This window comes from Vicia villosa, linkage group LG5, assembly GCF_029867415.1.
Source record: "Vicia villosa cultivar HV-30 ecotype Madison, WI linkage group LG5, Vvil1.0, whole genome shotgun sequence".
NCBI classification, from domain to species: Eukaryota; Viridiplantae; Streptophyta; class Magnoliopsida; order Fabales; family Fabaceae; genus Vicia; species Vicia villosa.
This window is the reverse complement of record NC_081184.1, coordinates 170,049,055-170,069,073: the sequence shown is the minus strand read 5'-3', so window position 1 is coordinate 170,069,073 and position 20,019 is coordinate 170,049,055. Positions and strand designations below refer to the sequence as shown.

General features: G+C 31.0%; 2 protein-coding genes across 2 annotated transcripts; one reads left to right on the top strand and one right to left on the bottom strand.

Annotated features, from left to right (window-relative positions):
- Nucleotides 1-328: 328 nt before the first annotated feature.
- On the top strand, nt 329-4,297 carry LOC131603878 (uncharacterized). Its single transcript, XM_058876320.1, has 4 exons — nt 329-486; nt 1,258-1,341; nt 3,067-3,235; nt 3,839-4,297. The coding sequence occupies exons 2-4, from the start codon at nt 1,282-1,284 to the stop codon at nt 4,033-4,035; spliced, it is 426 nt and encodes a 141-aa protein (XP_058732303.1). The 5' UTR covers nt 329-486; nt 1,258-1,281; the 3' UTR covers nt 4,036-4,297.
- Nucleotides 4,298-4,518: 221 nt separating this feature from the next.
- LOC131603877 (aldehyde dehydrogenase family 2 member C4-like) lies at nt 4,519-14,104 on the bottom strand. The gene is made up of 9 exons (XM_058876319.1): nt 13,884-14,104; nt 7,271-7,413; nt 6,789-7,172; nt 6,294-6,383; nt 6,037-6,210; nt 5,799-5,936; nt 5,272-5,409; nt 5,095-5,156; nt 4,519-4,986 (listed from the first exon to the last, which is right to left on the bottom strand). Exons 1-9 carry the CDS (start codon nt 13,984-13,986, stop codon nt 4,713-4,715), a joined length of 1,506 nt encoding a protein of 501 aa, XP_058732302.1. The 5' UTR covers nt 13,987-14,104; the 3' UTR covers nt 4,519-4,712.
- Nucleotides 14,105-20,019: the final 5,915 nt, after the last annotated feature.

Genomic DNA, 20,019 nt, shown 5'->3' with positions numbered 1-20,019 from the left:
TGACAAAAATATAGTATTTTCTAATACATATCTCCAAAAACAAAAACATAAATAAAATTATGTGAGATGACTAAGAATATGAAGAAGTGTCAGATGACTTAAGAATATGAAGAAGTGAATTGAGATATGTTCCTAAATAAATATCAAAATGGAGCATGATCAAAGTACAGGAAAATAAGTTAAAACTCTGGAAAAAAATTGATTTATAAAATGGAGATATTATATATTTATTTGTTTCAAATAGAGCGTAAATTTAAACCCAACAATTAACAATTAGCCTAAAAAAAAACTACAAAAAAAGTTACTTAAAAAGTTTAAATTTAGCTGTAGAAAAAATCATTAGTGGTGCTGATGCCAGATGCGGTGATCTTTATCTCCCAAAACCAACACCGGCGAGCACGACCTCCGCACAATCACAACCACGCACGCACCAACGCCGCCTTCAACCACCCTCCGATCTCCACTCTGCTCTGACTACGCCTTAAGGTAGAACAACAAATTTTTCTCATTCTTTCTAGCAATTTCAGTTCACAGTAATGTTCTTCCCATATACATATACTTCAAATTTCAGTTTACATCATAGTAAATAACTAACTCTTCCATATACCTAGAGCTAAGCACATATATGAGAACATGAAAGTTTGATTTTGTTCTATCAGCATAGCAAAATTTAGCGTGTGTTTGTTTATGCGGTAACGATAATTGATTTTGTAAAATTGATTATGATTAAAAATGAGTTGGATAAAGTAATTTATGTAAAAACTCAAAAACTACAAATTCTAGCTTCAAGTAGAATCAATTCAATTATGGAGTCAAAGTCAATTCTACTTTTAGAAGAATTAAACACTTTAAAATCATTCTAAAATCAATTCTAAACCTCTAGAATTGCTTTAGGAATTAGGTTGTAAACTTAACAAATCTTAAAAATGATTTCGAGATTAATGAGCCTTGGATAGAACATTATGGCGTAATTTGTTGTTGTTGAGATAAGACTTGGTTATTGTTGTTGTTGTATTTGCATTTATATCTCACTGATGTTGGTTTGGGTTGTTCAGCTTGGTCTCACAAAAATTTGTAATAATTTAAAGTGAAGTAGAATATTAAGTATTGTATGCTTCTCATTTGTGTATCTATAAATGTGATGGAGGTGTAGCAGGGATAATATGCTTTAAATAATCAACATAATACCCACGCTGTATCATCAAATCCTGCAACAGAATTTTAATTGAGTTAAATTTTCTAAACTTGGCATTTCAGATTCCTGCTAACAAGGCTCTGGGAATGGCAGCAGTTTGCAGTCTTTACATCATCAATAAGTCTGGTGGATTGATCTACTATAAGGTTCTGCAGTTCTATTTTTTTTTCCTTTGCTGCTACTTGGACTTGGAACTTATTTTTTGTTTCATATGATAAATGTTCTGTATTGTTCCTCTGCTTGATGCGTAAGTTGGGTTGTTAATCAGGTCACTATTTTGTAGGGTGAGCGTCAGCCGACAAGTTTTATTGAAGATGACTAAGATACTTAGAAAGACTAGGAAAAATTCTTAAAAGACATTATTAGACAAAACATTGATTGATAGTAGAACTGGGTATGTGGGCTGGCTCGCCCCGTTAAACCCGCACATTAAACGCTTAAGTCAGGTCCGTCCGCAATTATTAACAAGTTGTGACTCACTGACCCATGTTAGTTCATGGGTAACCCGCCAGCCATAACAAAATAAATTAAATAATTACTTTTGCATAAAAATGTTTTAAAATAGTAATATAAGATTTTGTTTTTTCTTATAGCTAAAAAAATTACTATTGATAATTTGAAGTTATAATTTTTAAGTTGTAAATACCAAGTAAAAAAAAAACTTAAATGATACTTAAAAATGATTTCAATATATATACTCTAAATCAACTGAAGTATCATTTGTATTTATTTGTACTCGGTAGCTGCATTTTTTTTACCGAAAGGTTTATGACAGGCAAAACTATAAGGGAAAAAGGCGTAGGTGATTTAAAAGTAATTTCTAGATGGATCACGAATGAACCCGTGAGTCCGCAGATTTGACACGTATAACTCACGGTTTAAACGGTCCAACTCACACGGACCAAAATTTAAATGGACTAAAAAAGGTCGTCCAAAATCCACATGGGCCGCAAGTTAAACGAGCAGGTCTGTGCAACTCGATCTATATACCTAGTTCTAATTAATAGCTTTGAAAAATCGCAATTGCATCATTTAATCCATATATAACTATAATGAACCCCATCCACACAAAGAAAGCTGTTGCTGTTGGTGCAGTTGAATTGTAGCAATTTTTTTTTAGTGATTGTAAAATATGATTTAAAATTGAGACAAGACATTGATTAATAGTAGAACTGGGTATGCAGGCTACTCCCAATTATTAACTAGTTAGTTGTGACGCGCTGACCCATGTTAGTCCATGCCAGCCATAACAAAATAAATTAAATGATTACTTTTGTTTTAAAATAGTAATATAAAATTTCATTTTTTTTAAAGCTAAAAAAATTACTATTGATAATTATAAGTTGTAAATACATAGTACTAAAAAACTTAAATGATACTTAAAAATAATTTCAATATATACTCTAAACCAACTTAAGTATCATTTGTATTTTTTTTGTTGCTCTGCATAGATATAATTTTTAGTAAAAGGATATGATAAGCAAAACTATAATGGACAAAGGTGTAAATGATTTTAAAAGTAATTTTAAGATGAATCACGAATGAACCCGTGAATCCGTAGATTTAACCCGCATAACCTATGGTCTAAACAGTCCAACCTCACACGAGGCAAAATTTAAATGGACTATAAAAAAAGTAGTCCAAAATCTGCACGGGCCGCAAGTTAAACGGGCAGGTCCGTGGACCTCGGTCTATATACCTAGTTCTAATTAATAGCCTCGAAAAATCACAATCGCATCATTTAGTCCGTATAACTATAAGGAACCCCATCCACACAAGAAAGCTGTTGCTGTTGGTGTAGTTGAATTGCAGCAAACTTATTAATGATTGTAAAATATGATTTAAAATTATGTTTCCTTTTTGACAACAAGGATTATGGGTCTTCTGGACGCATGGACACCAATGATAGCTTACGGGTGGCTAGCTTATGGCATTCAATGCATGCCATCTCTCAGCAATTATCACCTGTTTCTGGCTGTTCAGGAATTGAATTACTCCAAGCTGACACATTTGATCTTCATTGCTTCCAATCACTGACAGGTATTATTTTCCATAACTCATCACTATGTCAGGATTTCAAATTCACATGCTGAGTCACATGAAGAATGAATGCCAAACATCTGGTACATATCACTTATTGGTACATATAATACCAATGTTTGCTTTTTAACCATATTGGTATGTAGCATTGAAGGCACCGTACTGTGCTGTGGCCGGGTTTTAAAATTTAAGGAAAGAAAGTTTAGTAATATATCAGAAGCTCTAGATGATTATTGAAAGCATAGCCTTATGTGCCTTGGGAATTTTACCTGTATGTAATGCCTTGATCATTTAAGGTGCCTTGGAATTTTACCTATAGCATTATATTACTATTCTTATAGGTTTTCATGTCATATGCTATGCTAAGCTAAGCCTCAATGAGGTGAAGCTGCAAATAATTTGGCATCACAGTAAAAAATTGAGCTGTATATATTGGTAGTTTGTATACTATCATTTGCTTGGATTCTAGGACATGAAATTGAGAGTGAAAAATCATATTTATTAGGTTTAAAGGAAGCTGGAAATAAATAAAAAATATTTGTACTATTATCATTTAGCAAATTTTAAGTAAATTATTTCTAAATATACCATTGACTTCCACAGGAACAAAGTTTTTTGTGGTCTGTGAACCTGGGACTCAACAAATGGAAAGTTTATTGAAATTCGTTTATGAATTGTACACGGATTATGTTTTGAAGAACCCCTTCTATGAGATGGAGATGCCTATACGATGTGAGCTCTTTGATATCAACTTAGCTCAGGCAGTACTAAAGGACCGTGTTGCATTGTTGGGTCGATAAATCACTGGATCTGGCAAGTGTTGTTTACCAAAAATTGTTATAGACTTTCTTGTATGAGGTGCCACTCTCTTTTGTTGCTTATAATACAAATTTTAAGATGCCAATTTCTGAGACTGGCCATTTCCTACCATTTTTTTCAGTACAGACGGGATATGTATTTATGTAGATCATCATTCACTGCTATTAACTTGGTCATATTCTTCTGTTCTGTACAAAATTAATCATACATCTAGCAGATAACATGTAGTTTTGGACTTGCATATTTGGATATTCATATTGAGAAATTTGCTTGAAGGTGCTTGTGGAAAATATAAGCATCATTTGGAACACTACATTCGATACTTTTCGTTGCGTCAATCCTTCTCTGGTACACTTTTAGTAGAGTTATAAAAATATGCTGTTGCCATTATCGCATGTTTTGTATTGCAAACTTGCTATTTATTTTTAGGACATGTCTGTAAATAAATATACTTGGACCGAATGTAAACAGAAACAAAATATCCACTATTACAGAATCAGTCTTTATAGCGCCAGTCCTCATTAGATACTACTTGCAAGAGAGACAATGAGACATACATAGAGGGAAAATAGCAAAATAGCTTACATAAATGCACATATGCATGCATGATACATATGGGTTGATTTTATTTTATAGGCGTAGCGTAGATAAAAGACATTCAAAGCCAAGGGGAATTGTAAATAGGTGTTACAACGGATTTAACTTGCAAGTACTTGTGAAGAGCTTCCAATCCCAAATCTCTTCCAAATCCACTCATTTTATATCCTCCAAAAGGAATGTCACTACCCAAGGCTAAATAACAGTTGATCCAAATAATGCCTGCACGAATCGACCTTGACACAGTGTTTGCAATATCCAAGTTCTTGGTCACAATGCCTGCTGCTAGGCCATATCTGGTATTGTTAGCACTCTTAATGGCTTCCTCAATAGTCCTGTTTGTTATTCACATGTCATACTTAAATCAACCATTCACCGACCCGCCCCTAAACTCTGTATGGTACTAAAAGAGCAAAAGAATATAAAATTAAAATGTAACTTACTTAAACTTCATTAGTGCCATCACAGGGCCAAATATTTCATCCTTTGCTATTAGCATGTCCTCCTAATATAGGTTTTCAATGTTTTTAATATGATAGAAAGGAAAGAAAAACCAAGGTTAATTATCAACCTATTATAAAGATACCAAATTGAACCTTTGATGGAATATATTGAATTACCTTTACATCGGAGAAAATTGTAGGTTCAATGTAGTAACCCTGGCTGCCCAATGCTTTACCTCCAGTCAAGAGTGTTGCTCCTTCTTTCTTTCCATGCTCAATATAGGAAATAATTTTTTCAAATTGGTTCCTATCAGCCTACAATAGAAAACTGTTATCTATCAATCCAACCAAGTAATGTCCTCATTTGACTTTTTCTGCAAGCAATTAGGTTTATTTTTGAACTATAATAGTTAGTGTGCTAATAGAAAATAAATAGTTTTGTAAACGAGCTGAGATGGTAATAGACCGTGGGAATATTTGATGCATTTGAGTGCAGATTCGAATATGCCATACCCTTCTTCTCCGCACTTAGTGTGAGTTACGCTGCTAGAATTTTATAAATAGTTTTAACATAATTAATGTCCTACTATATTTGAATAGTTTTAGACACCGCAGACACCTTTTCTTTAGCAGGGTTTCCAACTATGGTGCAGTGGATGTGGAAGAATAACCCCTTTCTTTAGGCCATTATATATTGATTTTACCTGAGGTCCTTGTTGAGTTTTAGGATCAAAAGGATCCCCAACGATCCAAGCTTTTGCTTTCTCCACCAACTTCTTCTCAACTTGATCATATATCCCTTCTTGAACAAACACACGGGAACTTGCGACACAAACTTCTCCCTGAAAAAACCACAAGTTTAGAAATAAAATGTTGGCTAGGCAGAGATGTAACAGAGGATGCTCTTTGTAAGGAAAGGGTTTTAGGAAGGCAAAATTTCACCTTGTTAGTTAGGAGACCGAAAAGAGCAAGCTCAGCAGCTTTGTCGACGTCAGCATCATCGAAAATAATGAGAGGTGACTTGCCTCCTAGTTCTAGTGAAACATGTTTTAAATTACTCTTTGCTGCAGCTTGCATTATTTCACGGCCTACTTCAACTGAACCAGTAAAGCTAACCTGAAGATACAAGAATCAAAAGTCATTAGTTAATTACCAACTTGGTAATTGAATTTCCAAATGTTTGGCATTAATTAACTTGCCACATCAATGTCCATGTGAGAGCTAATTGCAGCACCAGCAGTTGGACCAAATCCAGGTACTACATTCAACACTCCATTCGGGATTCCAGCCTTTAAAAAACAATAATATTTAGTGAAGTTCCAAACTAGTCTTCTACACAAAACATTTATATCTATTTAGTCTATGGAAATTTAAAGTACTAATCACCACGCCAAAGCGTGGACACACTAATGTGTGCACAGATCCACACTATTGCGAGAGTCTTATTGGTTTCTCTTCCCCGTCTATGCCTCGAGATACCAAGTGACATTGCTTGACTAATGGCAGAACGACTCCCTGATCTCGCTTGCCACGATATACCGCGTGACATTGCTTGACTAATGGCACAACGACTCCCTGATCTTGCTTTGAGAGACTCGTCACAACGAAGTGTGACATTTCTCATACCAAAGCGTGTCCACACATTGGCGTGGAACTCGTTAATTGACATTAATATGTAGTATGCTGGTACTTACTAGCTTAGCTAGATGAGCATAAAACAAAGCTGAGAGAGGTGTTTGTTCAGCAGGTTTAAGGACCATGGTACATCCAGCAGCTAAAGAAGGACTAACTTTGGTGAAGAAAATTGAAGTCGGAGCATTCCATGGAATGATATGTCCCACAACTCCAATTGGTTCCATTAATGTGTAAGCATGGAATTGGCCAGAAGATTTTAATACCTCACCATGGATTTTATCAGCAGCACCTGCATAGTAACGTAATGTATCTGCTGATGAAGGTATTTCTATAACCTTTGCAATATAGTACAACTTTCCAGCATCAACTGCATCTAATGCTGCTAGTTCTTCTGTGTTTTCATCAATTAGTTCTGCAAATTTCATCATTATTTTTCCCCTTTCCTGGTTATGATTATTACCAGTGGATTAATATAGAGGGAAATGAAAGTGAATAAGAAATATTCAATCTAAAAAAAGAGAAAAGAAAAAGAATAACTTACAACACCAGACATTCGAGGCCATGGACCTGAGTCAAATGCCTCACGTGCTGCTTTAACTGCAATGTCAACGTCTTCTTTAGCTCCTTCACTGATTCTTGCAATCACCTCTCCTGTTCTTGGGTCTATTGTCTCAAATGTTGCTCCTAATTTTCCATTAAAATTCCATTTCTTTTTATCAATGTTATATTGTTATATAGAAAATGAAATAAAACTATAATTTTATATTTGTTAATATCTTCATCTTTAAATATAAAACAAATGGTGAGTTTTCACATGCAAGTATGCAATCAAAAATGAAGACTGACTTATGAATGATGTAGCCTTGACTGATCTCTCTTCATTTTTTACTATGTATAGTTTTGTATTTAGCTATAACTTATTTTTTGATTATTGAACGTTGATGCAACCACTAGTCGTTACAGTGGCGGAGCCAGATATTTTAGGCGGCCTGAGCAAAAATTTTATATTATTGGTTATTCGTTTGTTTTAATTTTCACACCCTATTTTTACTAATTTTGTCCCTAATTTTACATTTGAGTTTGTCTAAAAATCGGCTATTAAATTGGAGGAGTACAAATGTCCGGGCTCGCTGGGCCTTGTAACCGCCCCTAAGTTGTTAGGATTATTTATATTATTTATCTATAATTAATAGTTGAAGGCATTGTAATATAGACCACTTAACAATTTTTAGAAGTCATATCTACTAAATGATTATGATTGTCATATAAACATTTTTAAAGTTGTTTAAGCTTTTGTAATTTTAATTCCCCACAATTTAGGTTTTTACACATCTTTACATTCAATCTCTTTTACATTTTATTGTATTTTATTATGTTTTTGCCCATATTTGTTTGCTTCTCAAGTTGTTTTCATTCTTGCTAACTTAAATTAGATTTGCATGTTATAGAATTAAGAATTATAATGAATTATATGATGAAAATTAGTATGTTTGGAACCCTAGATGAGTTGACAATGTGATGATTGTAATTAGCATGTTTATTACTCCCTCCGTCCCAAAATAAATGTCGCATTTGATAAAATTATTTGTCTTAAAATAAGTGTCGCTTTAAGTTTTCAATGCAATTTTAATTTTTATCTTCCAATTATGCCCTCTAATTAATACTCTTAATTTATTATTCTCTCACTTTACATTTATGATCATTCAAATACACCAATAATAAACAGGGATAGTTTTGTAAAAACACTATTCTCTCTCTTTCATTTATTACATTTTCTTAATCTGTGTGAAATGACCAACTATGACATATATTATGGGACGGAGGGAGTATAAGTTTTCGTTGTAAAATAAGTGATTGGTACACATGTAATCATTTAAGAAAACTTAGGTTGATTTGAAAATTTTTAAGATTGAAATAAATGAAGAAAATGAATCATGACCTATTGTCACTAAATTGCCCCTAACTTCTATTATTATTATTTTTTGAGTGAAGATTCATTTTGATCCCTCACAAAATCTATCGAACTCAAATTAGTCCTTCATAAAAAGAAGAATCCGATTTAATCCCTTACAAAATATAACTGGGTCATATTAGTCCTTGTATTAATATTTTTTTCAAACTGGTTTTTTTCTTCTACTTTTAAACCGTGACTGGATCGCCAAGTCGTATTTTATTTTTTATTTTTTATTTTTTAAATACTAAATTAATTTTTATTTTCAATTTTGATTTTATTTTTAAACAATTCAAATTTTAAAATATCAAAAAAGATAAAATTTGTTTTGAGAAGGAATCAAACTCAAGACATTTAAGCCACATCTTATGCCTTTACCACTATGCCAACATACACTCGTGATAAATAACTCGCATGATTTATGGTAATATTAAACAATTCTAAATTTAAAATATAAAATATAAAATTTATACCCATAAGATCTCAAACTCAAGTCCCTTCAAATTTAATGATAGTCACTTCACTGTAAATATGAAAAGTGATCTAAGAGCGGGTGAATCAGTTAGATTAATCGGTATTAGTGAATTTTTTCGATAATGAATGTTAGCAATGTTGTTCTTATTTTTTCGAAATTGTTATAATAGTTTCAAAAAAATCAAAACATTGTTAACATTCGATAATGGATGAATCAGTTAGATTAAGCTAACATTGTTAACCTTTTTTTTGTGAAAGACTAATTTGAGTTGTGTAATTTTTGTGAGGGAACAAAATGAGTTTTCACTCTTATTTTTTAGATTAAACTCAAGCCACTAAAAATTAGGTAGAATTTAGTACAAAATATATTATGATAGAATTTGGTTATGCTATTGAAACTTTTGCAGTCAATTTGCTTGCTTTTTGATTTATGCTTCATGTTCATTTACTTATAAAATTTATTTAAATTAAATAGTTTTCATTTTTGCTTTAAAATTAGTAAGTATTCATCATTCATTTAAACACATGTGTTGAAATGTTAAATATCTAATTATGAAAATTGAATTTCAATCACTATTTATCTTTGAATTACATGCATATCCATAACGATTATTTGCGAATGTTATCTTACAGGTTCCTTTAATTGAGGACGTGACCGAGGATAAGAGGATTTGGAAAGAGGAGCAGAATGGATGTTATAGTGTTCGATCGGGTTATAGGTTGTGGCGGAAGGTGCAAGGGGCGGGTGTTTCTTGTAGGGTGACAGGAGAGTGGCGTAGTCTCTGGAATATCAAAGCTCCACCTCGGGTTAAACATCTTCTTTGGAGGATTTGTAGAGATTGTCTCCCTACTAGAGTGAGGTTGCATCAGCATTATGTGCCTTGCCCGATTACGTGTCCGTTATGTGACTCGCATGTGGAGGATTCTTGGCATATTTTCTTCGGGTGTGAAGTTACAAAAAATTATTGGCAACATGCAGGTTTGGCTCATATTGTGACTTCTCGCCTAAATCTTTTTCCGGATGTTATCTCTTTGATTTTTGACATTTGTTGTAGAGAGAATTCTATGGTGGCGGGGAGAGTAGCGGTTATGATTGATACCATGTGGAAAAATCGTAATAATATGATTTGGAATAATGAAAGCGACGTTTCTTCTACTCTTGGCTCTCAAGCTCTTTGTGGTTGGCAAGAGTGGTTTAAGGCCCAAACCCATGGGGATAATGAGAATATTTCTGTTACCACGACTAGTTGGAGTCCTCCGGTGGAGGGGAGTTTAAAGTGCAATGTTGATGCGGGTTTTAATACCCGTAGAGGTACTACGAATCGAGGTTGGTGTTTTCGAGATCATTTAGGGTTTTTCGTGTGTGGGGGAACGGCTTGGGATTTTGGCTCTTTTTCTATTATGGAAGCGGAAGCGTTGGCTAGTGCTATTGATCTACATATGGAGAAGGTTGTTTTTGAAGGTGATTCTCAAAGAACTATTCAAGCTATTCTCTTGGATCGTCCTGGTGTGTCTGATTTTAGTCTTATTGTTTCTTCCATTCGTAATTTACTTTTTGATTTTCCTAACTTTGAGGTGAAGTTTGTGAAACGCCAAGCGAACTCGGTGGCTCATTCTTTAGCTAAGGCGGCCGATTCTTGGACTAGGCGTAGTTGATTTAATGTATTACCTCCTTGTATTGCTACTTTGTTGATTAATGATATGAGTTGAAAATTAGCATGTTTGGAACCCTAGATGAGTTGACAATGTGATGATTGTAATTTGCATGTTTATTATTAGTTTTCGTTGTAAAATAAGTGATTGGTACACATGTAATCATTTAAGAAAGCTTAGGTTGATTTGAAAATTTTTAAGATTGAAATAAATGAAAAAAATGAGTCATGACCTATTGTCACTAAATTGCCCCTAACTTCTATTAACTTTTTTTTTAAGATTAAACTCAAGCCATTAAAAATGAGGTAGAATTTAGTACAAAATAGATTATGAGTTCAATTTGGTTATGCTATTGAAACTTTTGCAGTCAATTTTCTTGCTTTTTGATTTATGTTTCATGTTCATTTACTTATAAAATTTATTTATATTAAATAGTTTTCATTTTTGCTTTAAAATTAGTAAGGGTCTGTTTGGTAAAAATAGCGGTTGACTGATAAGTTAGCTGATAGTTTATAGTTTATGACTGATGGCTGATGACTGATGACTTATAACTTATAGCGGATGGTTGAGACTGATAGCTTATAAGCTAATTGAAGTGTTTGGTAAAATTAGCGGTTCAATTAACTTATAAATGTAAAATGACATAAAAGATATTTAATATATATTTATTTTATTTTAAATTAAAATAAAATAAATTATAAGGGTTAAAAATGGATTTTAATTAAAATAATAAGGATAAAAAAGGAAGAAAAAATGATAAGCTATAAGACATAAGCTAAAACGCTATTTGAAATAGCGTTTGGAAAATAAGCTATAAGCTAGTAAAATAAGCTATAAGCTCGTGATGAAAAGACTGTTACAAAACGGGTCTAAATTATCATACGAGCTTATAAGACATAAGACATAAGCTATAAGCTCGAAAAAATGATTTACCAAACAGAGCCTAAGTATTCATCATTCGTTTAAACACTTGTGTTGAAATGTTAAATATCTAATTATGAAAAATTGAATTTCAATCACTGTTTATCTTTGAATTACATGCATAATGCATATTCATAACGATTATTTTTTAACTTCTTCAAAAATTATACATTAAATATTTTTTTGTTGATGTTAATAAATTGGTATCAAATAATTAAAATCAGAATTTACAATAATCGATGTTTAATTGCAGAGACTGAGACGGATCTTTCAAATTAGAAAATACCACAAACTAAATAGTTATGGTTAGTATTGTATTTGGTTGGGTCTATTAATGTGTTATGACCTAAATAAAATTAAGTTATAAACATATTTAGATCTTCATTTGCTCAACGTAATTGCCACTTCTACTATATTTTGGATGCGGCTATTAAGTACAAAATACTGTTCAAGTTTGAATTAGTGTTATTTTATCTTGTAGTGTGAAATTGATCATGTGAGAATTAATAACCGGCTCCACAGATATTAATATCTAAACATAAATTTAAAGTATTTTTTAAACACCTTAGAATACATGTTATTTATTTAATATAATTGATTTTGTTTAACATTTTTTAATTAATAATAAAGTCATACGATTTAATATTTAAATATTTATTGAAATAATATTAGTTTTACTTTTGAAAATTAATACAATTTGAATATTTTTATCAAGTAAATTTTTTGTATTTTAAAAGCCGGAGACAATTGATTTGACTGTCTTATCTTTAGTCAATCCGACCTATTTTTACGGTTACCGTAAGATATACAACTCTAAAATTGGTTTCAAAGACAATTGATTTAACTGTCTTATCTTTAGTCAATCCGATCTATTTCTACTGAAATCGGTTCCAAATAAAGCGGACAAAACATTTTTATATAATTTGTTTTTGACATTTTTGCTTTATATCATTTAAGATTGTGAATTGTTGCATTAAATTCAAAAATTCATGGATGGATTGGTTTTGAAGTGAAAGTTCATTTGATCCAAAGATAAATTTATTCATGATTTGGTTCAGTTTTGAATGATTGATTAAAAAAATTCGGTCCAATCAAATCCAATTTTATGCGGTTTAGTTTAGATTAATTTTGAGATATCCAAATTATAAATTATAATTTTTATTAAAATTATAAAAATTCAAATAAAATATATATTTGATATAAAATATAACATATTGTATATTAAAAATTAAATTATAAATTGAAAATAATCAATTATAGCTGAAACAAATAAAATAATAAAAATAAATTGATTAAATTAAAGTGATAAATAGTATTAAAAAAATAAATATCATCAATTCAAACCGAGCGGTTTCTACAAAACGACATCCAAATATTTTCAATAATATTTGAGTTTTTACAATATTTTTGATTTTTTTAATTAATTTTTTATTTGGATCAGATTAAAATGTATCTAAATAATAATATTGTCTTATAAAACCATGAGCATATTTTTTTATAAAAAAAAATTGATTTTGTAATTAAAAAAAGTAAAGAAGCAACTTGTTATCCATTTATTGTGTTCCTTTAAAATTGTATTCTTGCAATGAAGAATAACTATTTATTTGTGTTAACAGTTTAAGTAGTGATATTGTTAATTTTGGTGTTGAGATATATGGTAAGAAACCTAATACATATTTATCTTAAAACTTATAGTCAGAGCCGTCTCAAACCTTTGAAAGATCTTGTGTAAGAAGTTGAAGTTATCTTCAGTTGAATCGTGAAAATTTTTCAAGGGGCCCTATTTAAGCGTAAATTAGCTGTGGAATATATAATCGGAGGCCCTTTTTGACATAGCTTAAATATGAAAAAAGTGTGAGGTCATGTGATGTAGGTCGCTTTGCACACCCTCAAAGACGGCCCTGCTTATAGTTACAGTCAAGTAATTTTATTTAACTGATATATTTTTTTCTAAAAATATTATTAATTTTAACAATAATTCTTTTAGCTTGAGTAGCTTGTTAACACTGGATGAACAATAGTATAATTATTATAAAATTATTATACAATATACAAAATGGAAAACCAAATCCATAAACTATTTCAAATTCTTGGATTTGAGTGAGAACATTAGCACAGATTATAAAATTAAAGATAGAAGATAAATTCTAAGAACCTGATACGGAATCAACAAAATCTCCATTGATGAAGAGTTTGTTATACTTGATGGTTGGAATTTTGAGCAAGGAAGTGTTGTTGCTGTTAAGACCAGTAGTCATGTTGTGTGATTAATAGTGATTAGTGAAGATAGCTAGAAATTAGGATAAATGATATGAGCTATCTCTAGTTATTCATTCATTATATTTACATTGAGAAAAGCATTAGTGGAAAAAAGTGTTTCTTATAATAGAGTATGATTGTGCTCATATTAACGTCGACGGACAATCGGTCAGTTTGAATTAATATCGAATTCAAAATTTAAATTTAATGCAAATCACAATTTCATTTTAAAAACACAATTTCAACCAATAAAATTTTGGTTTTTGACAAATTCGATTAAATCATTTTAATATATTGGGTTAAATCCATAAAAATGACTAATTTTTAAAAAATTCACAAACATCTTTTATATAAAAAAATATCAAAATTTTAGAATAGCTCAAATAAAAATTATTTTTTTATTATTGAAAAAAATTATTATTATGTGATAAAATCATTTAACATTGATTTGATCATTATTATATATAAAACTACAAAATTAAATAACATTTAAAATTTTATATTATATATTCTTATGAACATACAATGTCACCGTTAAATTATAAAAATGACAATAACCTCCTAACTACATGAACTCCCGTCATTTCTATAATAATAAAAATAAATAAAATAAATATTAATTGAGTTCGGTATGGTTCAATTTTTTATTTTCGACAGTTCTAATATAATCATGAGTTCGATCAAAACAACTCTATAAATTAAACAATTGAATCAGCCCAACATCTAATTTAACCCAATTTATTTGTACAAAAAATACAATAAATCAAACCGTTTCAATCAGACAGTTCGAATTTGTCCAAATTCCAATCATAAATTCAATAACCAAGATCTACTTCATAGTTAAGAATCAAATTTGAGGTGAAATTCATCTCTTGTATTTTTGTTTTTATAAATCATTTAGGTTTACTTTTTATGATTTTGTGATAAAATAATCAAACAAGAAAAAAGAAGTTTCCTAAAATAGTCAAATAATTACACGTTTTTATTAATTTATTCTCTCAAATAAGTTAGGGAACATAAATAAAATAAAAACGTGTATATACCCATTATGCGTGTGAATAAAAAAATAAGACTAGTGTCTAAGAAAAGATTAAAGTATAATTAATCAGTATAAAAAGGCTATATAATAAGAGTAAATATTTGATAGTGTATGTATGATTAGGCGTGAGTAGCATGATTTAATTAATAAATATGAATTATTTAGATCATTGCCGCTTTATATATCTCAAAAGCAATTGTAGAAATAGAATATCTAAAAAGCAATTGTAGGAAATAGAATAACTATATCTAAAAAGTAGTTGTAGGCAAAAGAAGACAAAACTTAATGGTAGAAGGTGAAGTGACAAATCAATAAAGGGCAGGTACCAAGGGTTTGCTTCTTTTGGGGTTTCGAGTTTGATGGTGTCCGATATCAAAAATTCTAAATTTTCAAGGGCTACGCGGAGTGAAAGTCCTTTATGTAGATTAGTCGATCTGATTGGTTGGATACCACATATAATAAAAAAATAAAATAAAATAAAGGGCAGGTGACTATGTGGTATGAATTAGGTGACCATATAATTAAAAAAAAATGACAAGCCATATTATTACCCGTACGATTTTAATCGGATGAATAGAAAAAAATACGAAAAGTGTGATTGCCATCAAAAAAATTTGTTGATAGTAGAAAATCACAACCACTAGTTTAGAATCATATTTAAAATTTATTAAGAAGGTTAAAATTTAGGCTATGTTTGCGAGTTTGGAGGGGAGAGGAGAAAAATGTTTCCGAAAACGAAATTTTAAGAAAATATAGAAAAATATTTGACATTTAAAAAAAAATGATTTTGTTTAGAATGATAAAAGAGTCATTATCATTATTAAATTTTTAATTTTCAAAATAATATAACAACCTAAAAGATATTTGACAAACAAAGCCGAGAATAAAACAGAAAAGAAAAACTCTTTATTGAATGAAACAAACAGAGAGATTGTATATAGTTTTTTCACAACAGAAAAAGTGGAGAAAAAACCACGCTTACTGTAACACCCCTTTCTAATACCCCAAATTAATAATAATAAACAAATATTCAGAGTAAACATGCATATAACAGGGGCGTCACATCGACGTTTTCAAAAACTAAAAGCTTTTAAAAATCAACAAACATACATCCATAAATATACAATGCATCTGGTCATCAAAATAACACATCTTATTTAACATAGTTCATCCATAACATACACATATAATTACATGTTATTCTCAATTAACATCATAATTAAATTAAACAATTGCCAACCAATTCTACTTTATCATATAGACAATTATTTAAGCTTCAATATGCTTCAAACGACACGTAAAAATGAGTTACGGATCAAAAGATACAACATTTCAAAGTTTGGAAAAGTTCCATACAACAAGGTCCGCTTAGCGACCTCAAGCGCGCTTATGGAATTAGATTTTCAATAACCCTGCTTCAAGCGGTTAAAAACAGTAGTGAATCACAAACTGGGCTCCGCTTAGCGGACTGACGCCGCTTAGCGAGCCTTATTTATTTTTCAAAAACTTACAGTGTCCGCTTAGCGGACGTGCGATTATGCAGAAAAATAGCAGCAAACTCCGAACTGCGAAATCTCACACCCACTAGTCCAAATCAATTCTAAACATCAATAAACATCAAATACAACTAGTATTAATCATTATTGAACCATAACACTCATCAAAATCATGTCAATCCATAGAAATTAGCACAAAAGTTAGGGTTCATACATTTTCATGAAATTGTAAAGATTGAAGAGATTCACACAAACACATAGGCGGATTTAGCATACGGCTAGGGCGGGCCTATGCCCAGGCTCCACATGTAGCTACGGTGTTATAATACACAGTATTTTCACCCAGCAAATGCAATCCCTAACTCACCAATTCTGCAAGTTTGTTTTGTTTAATACTACCCTGGCCGGGCTCCACATGCACGTTACTTTTTCAACACATAGTGTTTTCAACTTAGGTATTAGTTATTTTCTATAAATAAATAACTACATAATTAAAAGAATGAACTTTAAAACATATAATATTTTTATGTACATAACTTGGAAACAAACATCAGCTTTATTTTCTTAAAACTAATTTTAAATAATTTCTTTTTAAAAATTAATAATATAGAACTGTTTTGATTTGATAAGGAGATTTTTTAGGTTTTTTAGATTATTCATAAATTGGTATTATTATTAAATTGGTATATAGCGCTGTTTTATTTTGATTACACCGAGCGAGAGATATTCAATACATTTGATGATATAAACATTATTCGAATATTTATCGCAAAAAGTCTCGGAAAGTACACTTGTCTCATAATTTTATTAAATCCGCTATTGTAAGATTATATTTATCTATTTTATTTTAAACTATTTTTTTTTACAAAATGACAAGTCTCTTTTATTTTGATTGATGCGTATTTATATATTATATACAATATAATTTTGCAATCTTTAAATTTTTGCCCAGGCTTTATAATTTTTCTGGCTCCGCCACTGCACAAACACATACATTACCCAATCATAGATTCTACAAGAATTTGGATTCTAACCCTTACCTCTAGCTCTTAATCCACCCTCTTCAAGAATCTACTTCCTCTTCTCTTTGTTCCTCTTCTCTTCTCTATGCCTCTTTTCTCTTCTTTCTATCTTTTCTCTTCTAATTTAGGTTAAATCATAAAATCATCTTCTAACTCTTATTATCTTATTGGGCTTAACCCATCCATTATTCTCATTTCTAATTCAACTAAGTCCAATAGCTAATTCTAATATAATCTTACTATTTATTAATTAGCTAAATAACATATTACCACACAATTAAATAATTATCACTCAAACAATAATTAAATAAAACACACAAACAATACAAAATATCAAATAATCCTAATTAAATAAAATCTGATAAAAATAGGGTGTTACACTTACAAGCCCACAACGTGGTTACCAAGAAACTAGAAGAAAAAAAATTGATTCTTCCCAAAAACTAGGACTTCATAACTGACATATTTTTCCAAAAGACTAGGATTTGATAATAAAATAACGACTAAAATATAAATATAATAAATAATCTCTAACATATCTTCCATTAAGCTAATGTATCTGCATCTAGTTTACTTAAGTAGCTTTAGTTACTCCAAGCATGTCGCGGAGTTTCTCAAACTGCTCTAACTTTATTAATTTTTTCATGATATCTGCAATTTGATCCTGAGAGTTGCAATAGCTTAGTTCAACGACTCCATCATTCACAAAGTCTTTTAAGATATAAAACCTTGTATATATGCTTGCTTTTTCCCCCCATAAAACACTAGATTCTTGGGTAACTATATAGTGGAATTGTTATCACACATAATCATAGTTCTTGTCTTCTCTTCAACTCCAAGTTTTTCTAAGGAAAACACACTGACAAACACACAGTGTTGTTGTTATGTACTCTGCTTTCATAGTCAAAAGAACAACTATTATTTGTTTGAGGATCATGAAACTGCTCCAGACCCCCATCATAACACAAACCCATAGGTTCTTCTCTGATCATCTAAGTCTACAGTATAATCACTATCTATAAATGTTGTGAGTCTCAAGCTGATTTCTCATTTCTTATTAAAAAATTCCAAGATCGCTTATACCTTTTAAATACCTTTAAATGATTTTTTTGCTGCAAACCAGTGTGACATAGAGGGATTGGACATGAACATGCTTACAAGACTAACAATACACATCAAGTCAGACTTAGTTACAATTAATACACGAGGCTTCTAACCACATATTTAAATAGAGTTTCATCAACTCTAACTCCTCTTTCGTCCTTAGACAACCTTGAACTTATCACTATTGGATTCTTCACTACATTAGTCTCCCCCATACAAAACCTTACTAATTCTCCATATGCATACCTCCTTTGGCATATGAAAATTTCATTCCAACACTATTTAACTTCTACTCTGAGGAAACGTTTCATCTTTCCCAAGGCAAACATATCGAATTCTGACATCATTGGATTTTTTTAGCTAGTCACACATGGTTCTATCCTTCCTAGTAAATATTAAGTCTTCACATAAAGATCGACTATTGATATTTTACCTCATAGAGAACTTGTGAACACGAGGACACCTCTCGAATCCTTCACTCATAAAATTGTCTTCAATTTTGCTGTACCAAGCTTGCGACACCTGTTTAAGGCCATATAATGCCTTCCTCAGTCTATGGACATTCTCTTCTTCTCCTTTCTTTTTGAATTCCTTAGGTTGTTGAACAAACACCTCTTCATTGAACTCCCCTTAAAGAGAAGCACTCTTCATATCGAATTGAAAAACCTCCCAACTGAGTTGAGCAACCATTGCAAGTATCAGACGATTGGTGTCAAATCTTGCCACTGGAGCAAATAATTCAGTGTAGTCTATTTTATGGCATTGTGTATACCCTTTTTCCACCAGCCTTGCTTTGAGTTTCACCATATTCCCATCTTTGTTAAGCTTAACTTTGAACACCCACTTAACTCTAATAGGTTTGAATTCCTTAGAAAACACAGTAAGTTCCCAAGTGTATTGGACATGCTAAACAAGCTGGCCAATTAATTGGAGCTTTGTGCTAATTGATTGACTCATTAATTCAGCCACATGATTATTTCCTTTTTCAGTTTTTCCAACTCCTATATAATGGAGGCTCGTCTCCTCTTCATTTCACGCCACTTTCCAACAATTTACATTTTCTTTGGAATTTATCTCTTTATTTTCTCTCCTTGTTACTCTAGAAAAATTTCTCTTCACTTAAGGTTGATTTAATGCTTTTGAATGAAACTTTTCTTGTTATGAATATCTTGTAAGTGGTTGTTCCAGTCGTTTAACTATTAAGAGTGAGATACTCTTGAGAGATCGAGTATGATTTGTGAAATAAACTAGTCATAAAATCTTTGTGGTTGGTTTCTTAAGCTTTGACTGAAAAAGCTTTGTTTTGATTATTGAGAAAATCCATAAATCTCTAAAGTAGTTTGTTAGATTAGCTTGGGATAAAAGCTATTA

Coding starts and splice junctions, on each gene's coding strand:
- LOC131603877 (XM_058876319.1), bottom strand. CDS start 13,986: ATGACTACTGGTCTTAACAGCAACAACACTTCCTTGCTCAAAATTCCA. Junction 7,414..13,883: donor TTTTGTTGATTCCGTATCAG/GTTCTTAGAATT, acceptor ATGGAAAATTAG/GAGCAACATTTGAGACAATA. Junction 5,410..5,798: donor AAACTCAACAAGGACCTCAG/GTAAAATCAATA, acceptor TTTCTATTGTAG/GCTGATAGGAACCAATTTGA.
- LOC131603878 (XM_058876320.1), top strand. CDS start 1,282: ATGGCAGCAGTTTGCAGTCTTTACATCATCAATAAGTCTGGTGGATTG. Junction 1,342..3,066: donor GTGGATTGATCTACTATAAG/GTTCTGCAGTTC, acceptor TTTGACAACAAG/GATTATGGGTCTTCTGGACG. Junction 3,236..3,838: donor TTGCTTCCAATCACTGACAG/GTATTATTTTCC, acceptor TGACTTCCACAG/GAACAAAGTTTTTTGTGGTC.